General features: G+C 31.3%; 1 protein-coding gene across 1 annotated transcript; it reads right to left on the reverse strand.

Annotated features, from left to right (window-relative positions):
- Positions 1 to 1,526: 1,526 nt before the first annotated feature.
- Positions 1,527 to 12,990, reverse strand: LOC126748786 (serine/threonine-protein kinase nekl-2-like). The gene is made up of 5 exons (XM_050458248.1): positions 12,837 to 12,990; positions 8,009 to 8,273; positions 7,447 to 7,607; positions 5,765 to 5,927; positions 1,527 to 1,818 (listed from the first exon to the last, which is right to left on the reverse strand). Exons 1-5 carry the CDS (start codon positions 12,881 to 12,883, stop codon positions 1,615 to 1,617), a joined length of 840 nt encoding a protein of 279 aa, XP_050314205.1. The 5' UTR covers positions 12,884 to 12,990; the 3' UTR covers positions 1,527 to 1,614.
- Positions 12,991 to 21,516: the final 8,526 nt, after the last annotated feature.

A 21,516-nucleotide genomic window follows, 5' to 3' on the forward strand; every position in this document is an offset into this window, starting at 1 on the left:
AACATCCACCCATTTCCTTATTGGGGACTCATTAAAAACTATTCGCGGTCAAGAGTATATTGAGACTTTTACAGATTGGTTAAACCATTACCAGAAAGTTCAGAAAATGGCGACGTTCAAAAAACGAGTATTTGACTAACCTTTAACAACGACCTAAGTGTAAGACAAGCAATGATCGGGCTTTGACGGAAGGCACAATGGTTATAAAAAAGGACAACACGCTGCCTATGCATTGGCCTATAGGCAGAATCACACAGCTATTCCGAGGCAAAGATAGCATTATAATAAATGTCAATGTCAAAAAGAAGGGTGGAAACGTTCGACGGCCAACGGCAAAAATTTGTATCCTCACCCGATGAAGACAAACAATAATAGAAGACATGGAATCGTCATGGTGTTGAAAGCCTGGATCCTTTCAAGAGGGGCGGGATATATTGAGGCCCAACTTACCAATATGACAAATAATTTTACCCCAAGTCCAACTAATAACTAATCAGAAGATCATGGTCCTTCCACATATCCAAGAACACCGTAAAACAAACAACTTCCTTATATGGGCACATTAGACCGATCTATGCTCTCATTGGCGATAAGAAATGTCACTTTTGCGCTTGATTTTTTTTTCTCATATGTATATGTATAAGAAAAACTATCAGAAAAGACGTGACTATAAATCAAAAACAGTAGGGGTGTGAGAAACGTGCTTTAGCACATATTTCTTTATAATAGCTCTCTTGAAATAATGATAATAGGATTATAACTATACCTACATTCATTTGTGTAGTTTATATTATTATAAAACATTGAAAATGTAAATTTTAGTTACTCTCAAGTTTCATGTTTTAAACGGCCATTAAAATATTCCATCAACATCATGTTGTACTGCATTTCTTCATATAACCGCACTCAAGGAATTAAACTGTACCCCAATCATTTGAATCAAAATTCCTTTTTTTTTCTAAATTAACAAATTATTTTTATTATCGGTAGTAGTGACAGATTCGAAAGAACCTGAATAATTTGCATAAAAAAAATGTGTTTTTCTTACGAAAATTATACTCGACACTCCCCTACATTTGCTTTGGGTCTGCTTTTTTCTAATTGTTCTAATTGATTTGAAGGTTAAAAGAAACAAAGTCCCTGTTCAGGTTCCAGAAAATTACACTACCGAATTGCTGCTACAGAATTATTCTAACATAGTATTTCTGATAGTGTACTATTTTAACTTCTTAAAATGTAATTTTCCTTAAATAATGATGATATTTCTGGAATCATGCACTTATCAGACGTTTGAAGAGCTCCTGTATAAGATGTATCCGAAATTTCTCGGCTGTTCGGATTTGAAACGTTGAAACAAATAGTTCCTTTAGCACTTGACCAATTGACGGACGAAGACTACATCCGATTTAAAATATTATCTGCTAAATTTGCTCAAATTTTGTTCTGTTGATATGGTCTTGCGTTAAACGTGAAATAGTTGTTTCTCTGTGGTAAATAAAGACTTTATGGTAACAAAAAATGTAATATAGGGCTGTATTTTTTAAATTTATTTCAAATAGTTGTAGAAAAATAAAAAGCAAATAACAATAAGTACAAAAAACGTTTTACAATATTTTAACTAATGCATCCCAAATCAAAGTAAAGGCAATAGAGTGAAGGAAAAATGTCATTTAGTGACATTATTGATTTTGTGTCTGGTCGTTGAGAGGGGTCGGTTTTCATTAATAGATCCAGAAGTTTTTGCATTTGATGGCCATACCTTTTTGTGTCCACACATTTCAATTTAGCACTGGCTATTGAAAGGACTACATTGGAAACCTAAAAAATATATTTATCAATATGGTTATTAATTTTATTAAAATAATTCTGTTATTTCAAGCTAAATCCCTAATTTAAAAAAAATTACATTTGTAACAGTAACGAAAAATATAAAGATTTGGAGGTATGCTTATTTCCGATAAGTTTTTTTTTTTAACTTTACTTAAATAAGCCATCATATATATTATAGAGCGGCTACACTAGATGTGGAGACAACTACTAGCACATGGTGAATATGAACTCAGAACTGACTTTTTTTCCAGGAAAATATTTGGAAAAATGTTTATAAAACCATTATTATTGAATTTCTAAATAGACCAGGAATATTTTACTTTTTTTGAACATATATTTTATACAGGTAGGTATTATTTGTAGGTTTAAATCCATCTCGTTATTATAAATAAAGAAATGTCTACAATTTATGTCTATAATAGGATGGAGTCTACAATTATGTCTATAATAGGATGGAGTAAAACGGACATCGAAAATTTGCAAAGAAAGGCTAGAACACTCCTAACGAAAGCCAATACCCATCATCCGCGGAGTGCCGTAGAACGAACTACGTTACCTCGACATATGGGAGGAAGAAGAATGACCGACATAGAGAAGCAGCTAACTCAGCAAATTGGTAACTTGCGTTCCTTTTTCTTAAGAAAGCCTGAAACATCATATATTCATCGTGCCATATGTGAAGTGGACGACTCACCACCACTTAAACTACAGGAGCTTGAGCTGCCCATACACCATTGCACCGAGCAAGAAAAAATGCAAGCTTGGATGGGAAAACATGGAAGGCATGTTCACGAGGCTTAACAAGAGTATGTCGACATAGCGGCGTCGAACTACTGGTTGACTTCGGGACAGCTTTTCCCCGAAACTGAAGGATTTCTTATGGTTATCCAAGATCAAGTAATACCAACAAGAAATTATTAAAAGTTCGTCGTAGGTGACCCGACGGTACAAAGTGACAGATGTAGGTATGGATGTGAGACAACGAAATCTGTTCAGCATGTCAATATAAAGAACGACATGATCTAGTTGCAAAGATCCTGCATCAAGAGCTCGCAGAAAAACTAAACCTCTTATCGGCAACCAAGGTACCATATTATAATTATAAGCCGGAACCAGTTTTTGAAAATGAGCAAGACAAATTGTATCGGGATCACACTATACTTACAGACCAACGAGTAAGTAACAATAGGCCTGACCTAATCCTAATCAATAAAATTTCAACAAAGACAACCCTTATTGATGTAGCTATTCCCAATAATAACAACCTAAGAGCAAAACATAATGAAAAAATTGTTAAGTACAGGGATCTAGAACACCAGATACAAAAACAATGTGAAATGAGAGAAGTGCGGACAGTGCCAATTATTGTGTCAACAACAGGAATAATACCAAAGAGCCTGATTGAAAACATAAAACTGCTCAACCTTAAGAAAAGCATCTATAAGCTGATGCAGACGTCGACACTATTAGCCACATCTCGAATCGTCAGAAAGTTTATTGTAAGCGCAGATAACATCAACTAGTTTAAAAAACATATCATGTACTTTTAGTCTATTATTTGTTCTTAGTTTATTATTATTATAATTATTATTATTATTATTATTAGTTTATTATTTGTAAATAAAGTTAAAAAACAGTCCGATAACATGAAACGGACTCCAGCAGAGCTTCATCCTTCGGATATCTGGGATAAGTGAACGATCCCCCCTTATTCAGGGGGGAGTGCGATTGCCGTTTCGCATGAAATCTGATACTAAACAGTAGCTTAAACAGTACGTTTTCGCCAATCCCAGAATTACCCATCCCTACACCTCCAGTGTCAATGCGCGGTCTTCACTGAGTTGGCCCGTCCTTTTAATAAAGGCTTGCACGCTGTCCCAGTCCAGATCTTTAAGATCTTGCTATTGGAGTTACTCCGAAAGATTTCCTTCTGAGGCGACTCCACCCATCACGGATACCTAGTATGTGGTATGAAGTTTCCTCCTCTGTGCCGAAATTCGGACATAGCGGGCTTTCTCTTATACCAAGAAGGTGTAGATGCCTGTTTAGACAGTTATGCCCAGTCAGGATTCCCACCAAGTCTTTGATACGATACTCTGTCGGGTCTTTGCTAGCAGTCGCCTCGCTTTAGAGAATTCATAGTGTGGTATCATTTCGTTGGTCTGTCTACATCCTTCTGTCCTTCTTCAATTCTTCCTTGTTTTTTCCCAGGTCCAATTAAGTGTCTGGGAGATTTGTTTTTTTACTGAGACCGAGACAAGGTTTGGAGCCTACGAAGGGGCTAACGGAACCTGGTTTTGCCAGTTCGTCAGCTCGCTCAATACCCTCGACACCCTGGTGTCCACCCACCTCAATCTTACTTCCCTTTTGAATGCATCTTTGCATTCATGGACTAGCGCACTGGCTCTGGGTTTACGGATCACCTTGAGGGCAGCTTAACTATCAGAGTAGATGCAATTCCCCCCGTTACCTTCCAATGCTTCTCGTTTGTTTGCTACTTCAAATATAGAAGCAAACACCTCTACTTGGAAAACTGTGGTGTGTTTCCCTAGCGGAAAGGATTTCCCTTCGTGTGCTTTTCGTGAGTGTTTTGTGTTTTAACACTTTCTACCATAAAATTATAATGCACCGTTGTCCACCTTATCTTTACGAGAAAATCACATTCCGAGCGGGCATACACCAAATAGACAAACTAGAAATGAACTGAAATTTAAAGGTCTTTTTCATATAATGTTGCTTCTCAAATTAATTCTCTAGGTCCAAATCTTCTAATGTCATCTAGTGATACTTTTCGTAACAGAATGAGGTTAATTCTAATTACTTAATGAGTCAGCAGTGATTTTTAGATAATTTTTTTGCAAGAATATTATCATAAATTTTTATAGAATATTCAATTAAGGTAAGTTATATTTTATGTATCTTTTTTTTGTTCTTTGTGTGTGGGCCTGTCATGTTATATTTTTAAATTATTTTTAGTTATAGAGTATGTATTTAGTTTGTGTAGGTTTACTACTTATGTCGTTAGTTTCAAATGTTATAATCTCACTTGTCATAAAAGTACGGTACTTCTAAAATATTAGATTCCTATAAATATATGGATTCAATATATGGCAAAACTTTATTTTATTTTCAAGTGTAATCATAGTCAAGTCAATAATCAAGTGTAACTAATGTGAATAAAAAAATTCACAAATTCACAGAAAGCACAATAATAATACGTAATATTAAATCTTCTGTAACTTAAAAAAATAATAGAGAAGATAATTATTATTAAGATCTAAAGGCCTGGTTTTATATTATTCAAAATAGATTAGTGTTATTATTGGAGAATTTGAAATACTTCGTATAGCTCAGTTTTCTTGGGTTTTTATAGATTTTAGTAACCAGGAAGCTGCTGGGAACTCAACAGTTATTTACATATCGAATATGGCAATAAAACAAAATGAAATTGATCTCAGTACTAAGTGCTGAATTAGACAAGAAAGTTATTTTTTATATAGCCATTGATGCGTATAGCTGATGATATGCTTAGCAGAGGTTAGGTGTACTAATGTCTAATTACGTTAAAGTTGAATGGCATCTTTTAATTTAAATCTATATCGTGATTCTGCAATATTTTATGTGGGTCGATGAGATAATCGCCATTGTTTGTATATCTTCTTTTATATTTAGTATGGTATTAAAATCAAGTGATATTACATTTTAACAGTTAACCGATAACATAACTGTTTTCGAATATGCTGGATCATTTTAAAACGTCTCACTTCTATATAAATATTATGATTAAAAAAAATACAGGTTGACGTACGATTCCCTATTAAGGGCTAGTTTTTTTTTTCAATCCACCACAATGGTGCAAAAAACAAAAATGAACTTGAAAAAAACTTGATTGAAAATAACTAGCTTTGTATAGCATATTATTTAGTTTACTTACTGTCCCTTCAAACATTTTTTCTAACTGACATAGCTGGTACAGGATACATCCTAGTGCCCAAATATCAGTTTTGTTATCATACGGTTTCCCATCAAAAATTTCTGGCGCCATGTAATTACAAGTTCCTATAACTGTGTTTGCACAAATATTGTCGCCATTGCCACTAAAAAAAAATCCACCCTATAGGTTTAACTTATTTTACTTATTCAGCAGCTACAGACATATACCGAATAATTTCTTTTCGTCTTTGTAATTTTTTTCTGGAAATTAATCTTTTTTATTTGTTCCATAAGACAATAAAGGTATATTAAGAATAATAAAGGGTGTTTTTTTTAGAGGCGGAGAACTTTCATTTGGCAACACTGTTTTTTATGACAGCCGACCTGACAGTTCTGGGTTATTTTTAGATTAGTTTGGTTTGGCAATTCATCATGAACAGACTCACGCCGGAGCAACGTTTCCAAATTGTTCAAATTTATTTTGAAAGACATGGTTCTATTCGAGAAACATATCAGGCATTACGTGAGTTTTATGGTGTTCATAATCATCCTTCAGAGAGATTAATTCGAGAAACTGTTGATCGTTTTCGCAATACTTTTACTCTAGTCGACAATACGGATCTCGTAAGACGCCGTACAGTGCGCACGCAACAAGCGATAGCTGCTGTGCAGCATAGTGTTGATAATGATCCAAATGTGTCAATTTGTCGTCGTTCTCAACAAGTGAACTTGTGTCCATCCACTTTATGGAAAATTTTGCGCAAAGATCTCGGATTGCGAGCATATAAAATTCAACTTGTCCAGGAGTTGAAACCCCAGGATCATCTTTTTCGCCGTACATTAGCTGAATGGGCGGAAGGAAAGATTGCTATTGATCCAGGATTTCATATGAAAATTTTGTTCAGTGATGAAGCACACTTTTGGTTAAATAGCTATGTAAACAAGCAGAATTGCCGAATTTGGAAGGATGAGAATCCACGAGCTATTGGCGAAAAACCGTTACATCCAGAAAAACTAACCGTTTGGTGCGCTTTATGGGCCGGTGGAATCATTGGTCATTATGTCTTCAGAAATACTGGTGGTCAGAACGTTACAGTAAACGGTGAGCGATACAGAAACATGATAACCAACTTTTTTGTGCCTCAATTGGAAGCCGTTGCAGGCGTTGCAGAAATGTGGTTTCAGCAGGACGATGCCACGTGCCATACAGCGCGCCAAACAATTAATTTACTGCAAGAGACATTCGAGCAACGAATAATTTCAAGGAATGGACCTGTAAACTGGCCAGCTCGTTATATTATTTTCTTTGGGGCTATGTTAAGTCGTATGTCTACGCTGATAAACCCGAAACACTTGAGCACTTGGAAGCCAACATACGACGCGTAAAAAATTGCCAAAAAAAATTCTTTAATATAAAAGCAAATTCGTTCATATCAATAAAATATTTTGTGTTTAATTTCAATTTAAAGTTCTCCTAAAAAAACACCCTTTATAAATCAAATAGGAAATGCTGAAAAATTATAAATATTTTTTATTCAACAAATTTTTTTTAACCAAATCCACTAAAAATATATGAATGATATTTTAATTAAACAAATATATATTGTACGATGTTTCACAAAATAATCAAATAAAGTAGTACTTTTTTTTTGTATAAAGTCATTTTAAAAACTACATACTTACTTTTTCATTTCTTTGGATATACCAAAATCTCCTATTTTTAAGACATTACTGTTTATTCCAGTTATAAAAATATTCTCACTTTTTAAATCTCTATGGACGATTCCTTTGTCATGGATATGATTAAGACCCATAAGTATTTGGCAGAAAAAGTCCATAACAGCCTATAAAAATTAAGAAGGTAGGTGTAAAAATATACACGTTTGATCTTTTATTTTAATTTGCTTTAAAGTCATTTACTTTAAAGTCTGTTATTTTAATATTTTATTTTTTTCCTTATTTCAGAACACTATTCGATGTTAAAAAAAAGAAATCCAAAAAAGCAGCAATAGCCTGAGTTACATTAGATAGACCCATAAACATATAAACTCTTATCAGTTTACAGGTGTATGAATAGACTAATTTGTTCCGACTCGCACTACTCGTACTATTGCGGTTTTTAGCCCCCATATAAATCCTCTGTAAAAGTGACAAGTGACACCTCAAAGCAGATCTGATAGCAAGGATAATGACGAGTTATGCCCATATAGACGAAATATTTATGTTAAAAAAATTGCCTACTTACTTGAGCCTCTAAATAATTGTGGTCAGCTTTTCTTTTCATAATATAGTGTTGTAAGTTTCCATGACAAGCATATTCCATCACAATGTAAAACGAAAAATTCTTAATATAGCTATCTAAATATTTTATCACATTCGGGTGATTCAGAGTTTTGAGAATCGTTGCCTCATTTTTAGCTCGTTTGATGTCATCACTAACTAGATCAATAGGTATTTCTTTCACTACTAATTTTTGTTTATTGTGTTTAACACTGCATATGTAAACTATCCTAAAATAGAGAATAGATTTTAAAATATGTTAAAAAGTTTTACATTCGTATTTTTCCAATAGAATTTTTTGTATTTCTGCAATCCAAAAAATCTACTACTGGTCTGTCGTTCCTGATTTATAGAAATTGTTCGAAGTTATCACCGAGGTGCGTAACTCTTACCTCTGATATTTATTGAGAAATAAATAGAATTGATAGAAGAATTTCTTTTGTTACTTGTGTCAAAAATATCAGCTACAGCTTTGAACTATTGAGTAACTAAACTATAGAATTAAAAAATATTTAAACTAGTTAATACATTACATAAAAAACAAATTAACAAAACGTAGATATAAATTATTAGATATGGAAAAAGCATTCATTAAATAAGTATATAAAGTCACCAATTGACTCGAGCAATTTAGTCCCTCTTAAACATTAAAGCAACTCTCAAGGTATCATCAAGTATGACTCTTTCATTCATTCACGTTCACAATATTGGGGCACTATTAGGATCCAAAACAAAATGACAAATAGATAAACAAAATAAATCTATATTTTATTTTGTAAGTACGTAATATTTTTCCTAATGTAAGACAAAACATAATAAATTATTATTATACAAACTTGGCCGCTAGTACTAAATTTGACTTGCCTTTAGTAACGGAAATGGGTCTATTTCCTATAAAATCATATATTTCAGGCTAGTTCATATAATTCCGCGGTTTCTGATTGTATATATTTTAAGGGGTTATCATTTACTTTTTGAGGGTCGATCGGATTTAAGAATGGGTTTCATCTAATTCTAAAGTTTTTAGATAATTTATTAATAGCATAAGACCAAGAAGATATTTCTGAATTGTCGTAAAGCTTTCTAAACTTTACACTTTTAAAACTCCTTTCAGCCAAACTTAAATTTTGGTTTTCAAAAAAAAAGACACATTGCTCATTATGCCTCTCCGCCTTTCACCTTAATTGGTAAAACTTTAAGTAAGGTCAACAAAGATGATGCAGGGTATTGTGGTTGTTCCAAGATGGAACTCTCAACCGTGTTATCCTCTCTTTTTTCAGCTGTTAGTAGAAGATCCCTTATACTTTGAAATAGATCCTAATTTAATTTTATCTCCGTGCAGAAAGAGCCACCCAATTTGGGACCGGATTACCCTGATTGTCGGGAGTTTATCCAGCAAGCTTATGAACAACGCTATATATAAGTGCTGATTGCGTACCAATTTTATTAAGGTCCATTAGTGATGACAGTCTCAAGCAATATATTTCTTTATTTTCTAAGTGGTGGAATTTTTGTAAGAATAAAACTATTAATATTTTTGAGAAACTATTTAGAAGATAGATCGCAATCTTTATTACTAAACGGAATCAAGTTTCAAGTGCAGCACATCATATTGGTGGTACCTCTGGTGTTTTTCATTTTTACACAACACAATGTCATGCACGCACTCCTTGAATACTGTAGCCCAACCCCAGTACGCAAATGATAGCCAGAGAAGTTTGAATTTTATGCTATTGTGATTTCGTCTATGGCCCTTGTATAAACATTCCAAGCACGCAGTATCAAATGTAATTTGAATTTCTTTGGTTATACATTATTAGTTTATTAATTTATTTTTTCCTGCAATTTTGCTACTTTCCATTTTTGCTATACATATAGAAATAACCGGCTTTTTTATGCTCGGTTGGCCACAGCTTCGCTGAAACTCGGTGAGTTTAAAACAAAAGTATTTATTTATTTTATTTATATGATTAAAGCTTTTAAAAAAATATTTTTGGTTAATAATTTAAAAATTTTGGTACATGACTGAATATTCTTGATGTAGTACCTTATAATAACATCCAGTATTTTCAATATCATCTGTTTTCAAATCACTCGGGTTCCCCATAGCAGTGTCCTGCAATTCTTGTTGATGAAATATGATTTTTTTCCGAGTCTCTTATAGCAAAGTGAGTTTATATTGTGTGTTATAAGCAACTGATGTTAAAAATGATGTATGAAGTGGAGATGGCAAGATAATAATTTTAGTTTGTTAACAAATTACATTACTGAAGTATCTTAGTAGCAGAAACTTTAGTAGACGTTCCTAAAAATGGAGTCATTTTAGTATTCAAAAATGTTTAAATAATTAATGCTACGTAGCTTGTTAAAACCATTAAAAAAAATATTTACTTTCAGGTTTGTGTATTTGATTTAACTAATAACAGTTTAGTTCTATTAAAGCTGGATTGTGGCTTTTCCTATTTTTTGCTTTTTAATATGACTTCTAGGGTTAATTCAGGACTTTTCTGAGTTAATATTACTATATAAGCATAATAAACTTAAATATCAATTTAGTTATTTCTGGTAACGTCAGTTTCAAATAAATATCTTGTAAAAAGAATGTAACTGTTTAGTAGAAGTTGTTGGAGTTTATCAAAATTGCACATGAGGCGTTGTTAATTTTGAAAAGGCCAAAAAATAATTTAACCTATCATAGAGGTTATCATACGAACACGGGGAGATGAGGAAAGTACGGTATAGGATGAGCTGCGGTCTTGCTTTTTGGTAGCTTCTGTTTTCGTTCGAAATAAATAATAATCCCAGTTTACTTACGGATAGCGGGGAACAAAAGGAGGTCTTGTCAAATACCACAATTGTAATAAAAGGAGTTTTATTAAAAAAACAATTCTAAAGAGATAAGTTTTGAAAATATTCACGTTAATAAGGATCCTAGCAATTGGCATTTATTTTTGATGAAAAAAATTAAATTAAATTAAAAAAGTGACGGAAGCTGATATGACTTTTCCTTTCCTAAAAGAGGTTGCTCATCTATTTATTAATAAAAAAAATATCTCTTTTATAGTGCTTTATTTGTGTTGAAGCAATCTAAACAGGTTCATATACCTAAGCTTTCTTACAAGTTAAAACTAAAATATTTTACATACTTTTATCAAATATTTATTTAATAAAAGTATGTACAATGCGGTATTAATGTATAATTTAAATTAAAAATTGTTTATATTTTTTATATCAAACTACAAAAAAGAAAAGGATAACATTATTTACAGCTCGGTAGGAAAAACTCTGTGACGATAAGAAGAACATTGTAATTAAAACTATAATGAAAAGTTCTCATATCTTAAGCTGCAATATGGAAAAGAGCTTGTAACTTTTTTTTCTAAAGATCAAAAATGAGACACTAACATGTTTTTGATGTGGATGTTACGGGCTATGATAATAATTGATATGAATTTTAACACACTAAAATCTTTCAAGTATATTGACTACATTTATTTTTAAGGGTAACTTGATATTCATAATGACTATAGCAACAATTTTTAGTAGAAAAATCTAAAATGGTTGCTTTAACTAAATGATTGTTTAATTGTAACCATATTTCAATAGATTAGTAATATTTTATCCGAAATAACTAGGTACGTTAATACAATTAAATTTGCTTTTATAGTATTTTAAATAACGAATAATTTTGTACATAATTAGTAAAAATAAATAATGTAGCTAGTTAAAAATAATAATAATAATTTTTACTAAATTATATTAGTAACTTTAACTAAACACATTTTTATCAAGATTTTTTTTTGTTAGAATGGCAAGACGTCTAGTATTTAGTAAAAAAAAACTAGGGTAACGTTCTAGTTTAGCAACTGAAAATCGCATGTAAAATTATGAGCAAAGGCCTAAAATGTGTGTCAAAGTAGCGAATTTTTAAGTAGATTTTTTTTCCAAAAAAAAAACAAAACACTTAAAATTATGCGAAAATAGGGTCTAATTTCGATACTAAGATGTAAGGACACGTTCCTATAATCTAATTTTATATATAAATTAAATATAATATATATAAATTAAATATAATTAGTGATATACAGCAACATATTTTGTCGAAAATGTATTTTCCTATGCTTTTATGGTTGGGTTAGATTGGGATAGGTTGAGTTGGGTTGGGCTTATAATCCCGGGTAAGATTAAAATGTATAAATGTCAACATTAATTTTTAGTTTTTTTTGCGAATTTTCTATATTTTCTTTTAAAAAAATGTCCGCTTAAAAATTTGCTCTTCTGTCTTCGGAATATTTTTTCCGGTAAAATAACGCTTTTATATTTTAAGCCTTTTCTTATAATTTTAAGTGCGATTTTCATAAAAGTTGCTAAACTAGACCTTAACCAAAATTAGTAAGAGTTACTACAGTTGAATAATACTAATTTTCTTAGTGCACGGACCAAAAAACCAAAACCAAAAGCAAGATTTATCACTGATAGTAGATAGTTTTAACTTTTTTCTTGTAATTCATTGGGAAAGAATAAGATATCTCTCGATTCATTTTTTATTTAAAGTTTTAGACTTATTTTGTGTTGATATAAAACAATCAGTAATTAATGTAATAAAAGAGGCTTGATTTTAAATGAAATAACTATAAAACTTTAAATTTTATGTTCCGATAATTAAGATAAATTATATGGCTAGGATTATATACAGGTACTAATATAACGTATTTTAAAAATTGTGTTTTCAAATTTGTATAGACATTTTTATTGAAATATGAATAAACCATTTTTAATAAAGAAAAGCTTACCCAAAAGTTCCTCGGCCAAGTTTTTCAATAACATCATAAAAGTCCATGGCTCTTACACTTAAAATACGTTATCTGAATTGCTATATTGATACGATAGGTGCCTTTAATTTTTTTGTGTAGTTCAAATATGTGCCAAAACTTGTTTACATTTCTTAAATATTTTTACCAGAGGTCATGTATTAATAAGTGATTTCTTAAGAAAATTACTTTTATACGATGAAATACAAGGTGTTGTTAATAGAATTTACACTGACTTGGCGATTTTAATTTCATTTAAAAAGTTACTATTTCGCGACTATTTCGCCATTGCGTAATATCTTAAAATTTTTATAAAATATAAGTGAAGGCATAACTCAAACTGTGAAAGACATATCACATTGTACATACATATAACTTAAGTGTAGACATCCCTGACGATAATTTATTTCACACAATATATGATTTACAAATACACTTCAACTTGTTGCCCAAAAACAAACAAAATACCTGCAAAAGTTTCATTGTATGTGGTCTTGGAATAGTTACAGCCCATCAACACTTCATGCAAAATACTTCCTTATCTACTCTATCTAACTTTGAGAACCTGTTACAAATATAAATTCAAGTAAATTAATTATAGGTCCTCATTTTGAATTTCTTTCAATAAACTATTATTCTCTTATGCAGAGTATTATGATTTTTGAGATGTTGGAATTGATTTAGTTTTAAGTACCTATAAGTTTAAATTTACGTTAATTTTACGCCTAAGCGGCACATGTGTACCCATACATTCATCCAAAATTGATCCAATGAAAATATCCACCAATATTAAAATAACCACTTTACTATTTACTGAATTAACTGGTTTTGTTCAAGGTTAAAGATAATTATAATAATAATAATAATGATCATAGTAATAATAGGCGTTTGACTCCATGCCTCACAACTTCTAGGAAAATTTTTCGATATATACAAAATATACACGCCTATAAGAAATCCTCCATAACTTAATGAGCAAATGGAGCACTAATATTCATGTGTCTAACAACAAGATCTGCAGTGTGAAGTGTAAGAGAGTTATTTTCCAGTGGAATTCGCTATCTCCATTGGAGTTCTGTCGATCATTGAAGCCGTTGCCATCCTTTTTAAAAGACACACAAGCGGGTTATAATCAAAGACCAAGACCGTAGAAGTTTCGCGCATATATGGATTACTTAAAGATTTTTGCAAGTGTACTTCATTCAAGTCATGGAAAAAACCGTTCAGCAATGACATCTAAATATCTTTTGGGTTAAAGAAATGTACAATAATAAACCTAGAAAAAGGAAAAATTGAAGAAATCAATAACAGGCTTTTAATATCACCTTTAGAGCAAACCTTCCCATAACTGCGTATATTTTCAAACCAGATCATTGATCAGAACCAAATAAAAATGGAATTTAGTAAAATTAGGCGCTTTTGGAATAGTAAAATAATCAAACACCAACCTAGTTAAAATGGATAGGCTTACACGAAGGCTGCTGATAAAATTTTTAGGGACTTACACACTGACTCGTGAGGATAAAAACTATACTCCTTTAAAATTATGTTGGCCGAATTGCGTAGCTGTCGAAGTGAACTTTACACAAGATCATATCAGTAGTTGAAAAGAGAACTCTGAACAAATTGTTTTGTTGATTTAAAAAAAAACTGATATTATTTTGATTGATAAGGCCAACAAAATAGGAACTAACAGCGACAACATAGTGCCTTTACCTCAAAACTTCAGAAAGACATCAAAGGGAAAAATAACTAAGTATGAAAATCTGGCTTTTCATTTAAAATGAACTTGGAAACTTCGAAAGGTTGAAATTATACTGGATCTGCCATTCTCTATAATAATAATATTTACAATTACCCCCCTGGAGGGCTTGGGGAAAAATATTTCTCTGGTATGTTTTTCCTGTTATAAGAGGCGACTAAAATGGCATTCTGAGCGAGCGGGGATGAATGGTAGCACACCCATGACAATGGAGAGAAGAGCCGCTGTCTGTAAAATGTCAGGGTATATCTAGGCAAGATATTATGCGAACCGTCGTGGGCAGAGTCATGAGGTGGCAGGCTCTTGTCATTCAACAAACCACGGTTCTACCTCAGTGCCAAGAACCGTGTGAAGGCTATACACCAACATTGAAAGCTCCAGCGATTTGCTGAAGCTTCACTTATCATGGTGAATAAATTGCTTGCGGTGATTCCTACACTGATATATCGGAGTCAAAATAGTATATAGAATGAAATGACAATTGAGGAGTCATTACTTAAAACCTTTGACATTTCTGGTAAATTACTCTTTCCAAACTGGAACCTTTCCTTGTTGCTTGAAAACTTCAAAAATGTATCCAATTTTCTAAAAGAGTGGCGATCTATCTGCGCTATAGTGCCTACCTTTTGCTTTTCTAAATTATTTAATTATGCAATGCTTAAAAGGCTCCGAGATTAAAAAAAAATCTGCTTTTTCTCACGCAGCATAGCTTTTTAGCGAAAAAGTCTCCTATAAAATTAAAAACCTAAAGCCAATTTTAACTGCCAGTTTCTGGGAGCTTACCATGCCCTTTTCCCAATCACGGTTAATGTATGGTCAATTCTGAGGAGTCATAAGCATAAGTTGAATCATATTTAACTTTTACCTGAGTACATTCTGACAGCTACACCTAATGATCTATGGTGCGGTTGCTGCTATTATCAAAACATTAGAAAAATCAAAGGTAAGAAACAGAGTAATTCCAGAACTGAAAATCCAACACCACTGTAAAAAAGAAGGCCAATAAAACAGAACCTTACAGAAAAAACGCTAACGGAATACATCGAAGGAGTACCAAGCAGATAAATATAGAAAAAAGTAATAAAATTATAGCCCTATCCAATACATTGATATTCTTAAACAGAAAAAGTCTGCAGGTTATGTAATAAAATACAAATTTAGTAACAAACAGGACAATGCTACATTTAAATACTCAATGAATAAAAAATTTCTATTGAAGGCATAATGATCCTACATCAAACCACGAGAACAGCCTTTACCTATTATATATTTCAAAAGATATTGGGAAATTCCGAAGTGCTCAACTAACACCACCAATTGAGTGTAACCTTAATAAAGGAACATTTTGAACAAAAAAAAAACGAACTTTTTGGCTGCCGATATTGATTACACAAACGTGTCAAAAAAACGTTTTGGTGCGGTGCCACAACAATGGCTTGTCGATGTACTTAGGCTATTCAGGCTAGGTACCAGCATCATTTCCTTTATAGAGTAATTTAGATTCCTTTATGGCCACTTGGCAAACCTCGGTTAAACCCCAACTTCCCACTGATAGCAGCCTTTAAGCTAGCAAAATTATTTCGCATAGCAATATTTCGGCGAGATGTCCTAAGCCCATTCTAGTTTTGCTTCGAATAACTAGAATCGACAGGAGTATGTCGCAGCGTCGAACTATTGGTTGATCAGGGGATAGTTTCTCCCTGAAACTTAAGGATTTTTAGAGGCTATAGGTATAAGATAAAGTCATTCGAACAAGGAACTATCTGAAATTTGTTGCAGGTGAAGAGACAGATGTAGGTACAGATGAGAAACATCGAAGTCTATAAAGCGTATTACAGGAGGTTGTTAGACATTTGCGCGATTATAATATAAAGAAAGATATTATCTATACTTCACCGAGAACTAGAAGCAAAACTAAACCTTTTGCCAAGAGATAAGGTAGCATATTTCAAATGGGCCCGGGAGCCGATACTTGCCAATGACGAGTAGAAATTGTACTGGGACCGGACTGTACTTACAGATCAGTAAGTAAGTAATAATAAACCTGGCTTTATTCTAATAGATAATGCTTCTAGGAAAACAACTCTATAATTAATATTGCTATCCCGAAGAACAACAACCGAGCGAATTATAACGAATGAGATTGAAGAGAATGGGAAATCACAGAAGTGCAGACTCTTTTAATCATTGTATTAACAAGTTCCTGAGTCTGTTATTTGGTATTATTGGTTATTACTGGTATTTGATAAGGATATTATGCCAACAGACTTGTAAATGGCGATTGACAACTTCACCTATTGTCTGTGTTTTTTTGGTTATTTATCTATTTATTCATCGGGCCAATTCCCTAATATTACAAAATAGAATAACTTATCTGTTTTGAGCTAACCTACTACAAACATTGTAAGAACGTGTAAATATAAAATTTCGAAATTATAAAATTCACAGACAAGTTATCACAGGTCTAAAACTTGCATCACATTGACAACGACCAGTGGGACAGGGTCACCGGGAAAGATCCTAAACAAAAACATTCTAAAAGCATACTTAGTTATGTGGGTTGGATTATGAAAACAAATTTGCCGAGCTTGTCTCGACTAGACATAAATGCCGATTATAAAACATGCTGCAAAAGAGAAACAAATCTTGATTTCGTCTTGTCTGCAAAGAAAGCATATGCAGGCTCCTCTCAATCAGATGATAATTCATTCTTGATAATTGATTACAGTATGTCTTTCAATATGTTAGATTTGTACAACGATAACGTCAACTATCGGCAACATCGCATGTTGTTACATTTTTCTTGCTAGTAAAAACTGTTCAAATATATAGTTTTAAACTGCAAATAAATTGTAAAAAGTGCAGCAGTAGTTAAACTGTAAGTCTCTTTTATTTATAATTTAAAGGCAGAGCAACCTTTGCTTATTGCATTAAAAACTGAATGCATGTTGTCAAAATAATATAACATAGTACATACTATATTTGTGTTCTGTGGTACATACGTTCATTTTTTTCCAAAATGCCTTCAAAAAAACAAAAATTGTGAATATCCTTATTCATTACTTATGATACACGATCAGAATTATTTTGTTTTTCAACTTTTTAGAGAATTATACTAAGATATTAGTAGGTAATATATTATTTTGAAAAAGTCCATTCTGTTTGAAAATAATTGAATTTAAATTATTTTAATTATTGCTTAAATATTCTTAAAATACCTAAGATAAATTACCTGAGACATTTTGATAGTAAATGCTATGCTTTTTACAGTCCTATTTTATTTAATGACCCATAATTAAAATCATGTTATTTGCTTAAAGTAGAATTATAGACTACTATAAAACCCTTTAAAGTATTATTTACCTACTACTTAATACTTACTAATAATAAAGACTTATATATTTTTGATCATTAAGAAGAAATAATTATTAAGATAATTAATTTTAACCCGATTAGGATATAATATTGTACAGACAATCTACTGCCTTAATCCGTTTTATTATGTTTCATGTACCATACTTACTGGAGACAACTCCTCTGACTTGTGACATCTTTACCCGATTGTGACTAATCAAAAATCGTATTTTGTTTTTATTTGCTTATACTAAAAAAATAAAAAAGAAAAAAACATGCATATTAACTTGTACATATGTATTTGTGTTATATCTAGCCATTATTAATTAATTTATTTACAATGGGAAGCCAGATTTATTTCAAGAAATAGGTTCAGTTCCTTGTATCCAGTTGTATTGTATAGATGGCTAAAAAAAATAATAGATTGTTAAATATATATGTTTAATTTTTTATTTTCGTATGTTTGTTACATCTTTCTTATAATGTTTTAAACTCTTATGGAAACAGGTAATTTTTTCTGAAAATCCAGAAATTATTAGCATTTTCAGTTAAAATATGCTTTATACCTGCAGCAATTCAATTTATTACGTAAAAGGTCTTATTAATACCATACTTACAGTTTACAGTATTTATTTTGATAATATTGTAACTATTTTTATGCGTTTCAAAACCGTTTGTTAAATTTATTTTATTTCATCTTAAAATAAAATAATTAAAAGACAATTAGTTTTGTCTTTTTTTTTAATTTAAAATTTGCTCCCATACCTATCGTGCCCATTTATAATTCTTGGTAAGTATCTATATCTAAATATCTTAAATGTTCTAAATAAGCAATATCATGAGAAGTAAATTTAAATCTAATAATATTTTATTTAGTAAAGTGATGAAAGATGTAACATAAATTTTTTTCCAACATTTAAAATCAACAATTTTAATAAAATTTGGGTATTTCTAAACTGATAAGCGTATTACTAACTTTAAAATAAAATTCTATTTAAATATATCTCTTATCACTCGTCAGTTAAAGCATTAATTTCTTTAATTCTGCAAATTACTTCAAATTTAAATATCGCGCATTAGATCAGGCTTAAATTTCCCGCCACACGCCACCCAAGATGGTTGTCTCTCCCCGTCTTTGTCAATAGAATTTTTATCTGTTCATTACGCAACACGCATTTCTCTATATTTGTGTTCTGTGGTACATACGTTCATTTTCTTTCTCACTGGGAGCATATCGACGATAGCACAAAACACAAATATATAGAGAAGTGATGGTTGCATACAAACTGATTGAAATTCTTCTGACAATCTAACGTCCTCTCGCTTGGCAACGGAAACTATTGTAACTAACGCGACAGTTTGACGTTCCAATCAGAATGGTGGAAAGGCGTGGCCAAATTAAGGCGGGAAAATTAAAATTTCATTTAATAAGAAATCCCATAATTTTATTATTTAATCGCAATATCCAAAACAAACACCTAATCAAAAAGGTTACTTTTTGATTAGTACTTCTGAGTAATTCAAGAACTGAGTCTTAGTTTTAATCTTCTCCCGAAGATGCTAACATCGTTAGCGAAACACGTGTCGAGAGTAAAAATAAAGAGTTTTGGTTACTGGTAAAACTGTCTCGTAATTTGAGCATCACACTAAAGGTTCTAACCATAGGACTATTTGTCTTTCAATTAAGTTTTTTTTTCAATATTATTGTTCCAAGTTACATTGTTAGTATTATGAGAGGCCAACAAATATATACTATGTATGCGATATATGCCCTACTACAAGTTGTTTTCATTTTCAAAGAGTTTATTTTGTATTGTAGATATTGTTTTTTTTGGATAATACTCTGTTATAGAATTATTATTTAGTTTTTGAAAATGTTTAATTTTTCTTTAGGAAACAGAAAAAAGTATATATTATATAATTCATTCAGAAGTGATTTTTTTTGTTTTTTACAAAGAAAATTATTATACATTTTTATAGAATACTTAATTTAGATGTAGTTATATTTTATGTATGTACTTGTTTACTTTTTATGTCTGGGTTTGTTTTGTTTTTAAATTATTTTTAGTAATATATATTATGTATTCTTCTTACTTGTGTAGGTTTAGTGCTTAAGCTTAGGAATATCTTTATTAGCGTCTGTATGGACCTTTAGGTTTCTCCAAGTTTTCTTAAAGTCTTTGTTTACAAAACTATTCTGGAGACTTAACATTCAGCGTTAACCAGGGTGCTCTTTTTTTATTATTCGTGCATTTTTTAGAGGTGCGTGCAGATTAAATAAATTAATGATAAGCATGTTAAACATATTCACCTTTTCATCAATAGAAGGTAAATAAATAATGTTGTCAAATGGAGTACTAGGAAGATTTTGGTAGAAATCATTATTGTCATAATTTTCAAAATCTCTATAGGATACAGAAAATGGTTTGGGCTTTCCAATAAATAAATTGGGGTCGCACCAAATCAGAGAATGATCGGCAATCACAATCGAAGGGTCGAAACTATTTGTTAAAATATCCAAGTTAGAACCAATAACAACGTGCAAAACATCACGAATTCCATACAAGCATAATTTTTGTAGCCTTGCTTAGATCGAGATATAAACTCATTAGGGTTTCACCTTTAACTAAAGATCTGCGGACATATTCAACAAATTCAAAGGTTGCTGTATAAGTTGACTTGTTCTTTAAATAACCATATTGTGATTTACTTACCACATTATTAGAAAGCATAAAATTAAAAATTCTATCGCACTTATCATTTTCAAACACTTTTGAATATAAAGGTAACAGGTTGTAAATGTTTTTCAGGTTGTAATTGTAATTAATATGCGTTAAACTGATTTTCCGATTCAAAGATTGTCCTGGAGATCTTCGAAAACTTGTATTTAGATTTTTATAAAAATTATTGAGAATTCTTCTTGTATTAACTCTATTTTATCTGTTTTGCTCTTCATCGTTATTTAATCTAAATATTCTACTTTGATTGCGTATTTTCAAAAACATGAACTCAATTTTCATCTAGAAAAACGTCTGCGGTATTCTAAATCATTAAAATTTTTCACAATTCTAAAACTTAATTAACGTAACAGAAGCAATATTTGAACATAGTGGCATGAAATGATATCTGATAGGAAACCATAATTGTTCATTTGATATAGTTGTTGGAGTTATTAAAGGGACAATACATTTGTTGTTGAATTTATAGGGTATTTAATTCAATAAAACGAATTCTAATTATTTCTTAAAAAATACGTTTAGGCAAAAACGAAGCTTTTAGCCTTATTATGGTTTTTTATAACAAATTTAATTTTCCAATAGAAACTCCATTTAACATATTATTGATTTTGTAGTATATTTGTCTATAATATTAAGTCATAGTTGAAAATACATTTAAAAAATTATTTTTTTTTTGAAATATATTAGTCAATTAAAAACGAAACCGGTAAATACACACACACAAAGTACAATAAATGGGATTTAAACCGTCGAGGCGATAATCGCAAATCGCCTTATGTAAAAGCACCTTAAACGACTTTCACCTCAG

This window comes from Anthonomus grandis, chromosome 22 (genome assembly GCF_022605725.1).
Source record: "Anthonomus grandis grandis chromosome 22, icAntGran1.3, whole genome shotgun sequence".
Lineage (NCBI taxonomy): Eukaryota > Metazoa > Arthropoda > Insecta > Coleoptera > Curculionidae > Anthonomus > Anthonomus grandis.

Coding starts and splice junctions, on each gene's coding strand:
- LOC126748786 (XM_050458248.1), bottom strand. CDS start 12,883: ATGGACTTTTATGATGTTATTGAAAAACTTGGCCGAGGAACTTTTGG. Junction 8,274..12,836: donor CTTGGCCGAGGAACTTTTGG/GTAAGCTTTTCT, acceptor TCTCTATTTTAG/GATAGTTTACATATGCAGTG. Junction 7,608..8,008: donor ACAATTATTTAGAGGCTCAA/GTAAGTAGGCAA, acceptor TAATTTTTATAG/GCTGTTATGGACTTTTTCTG.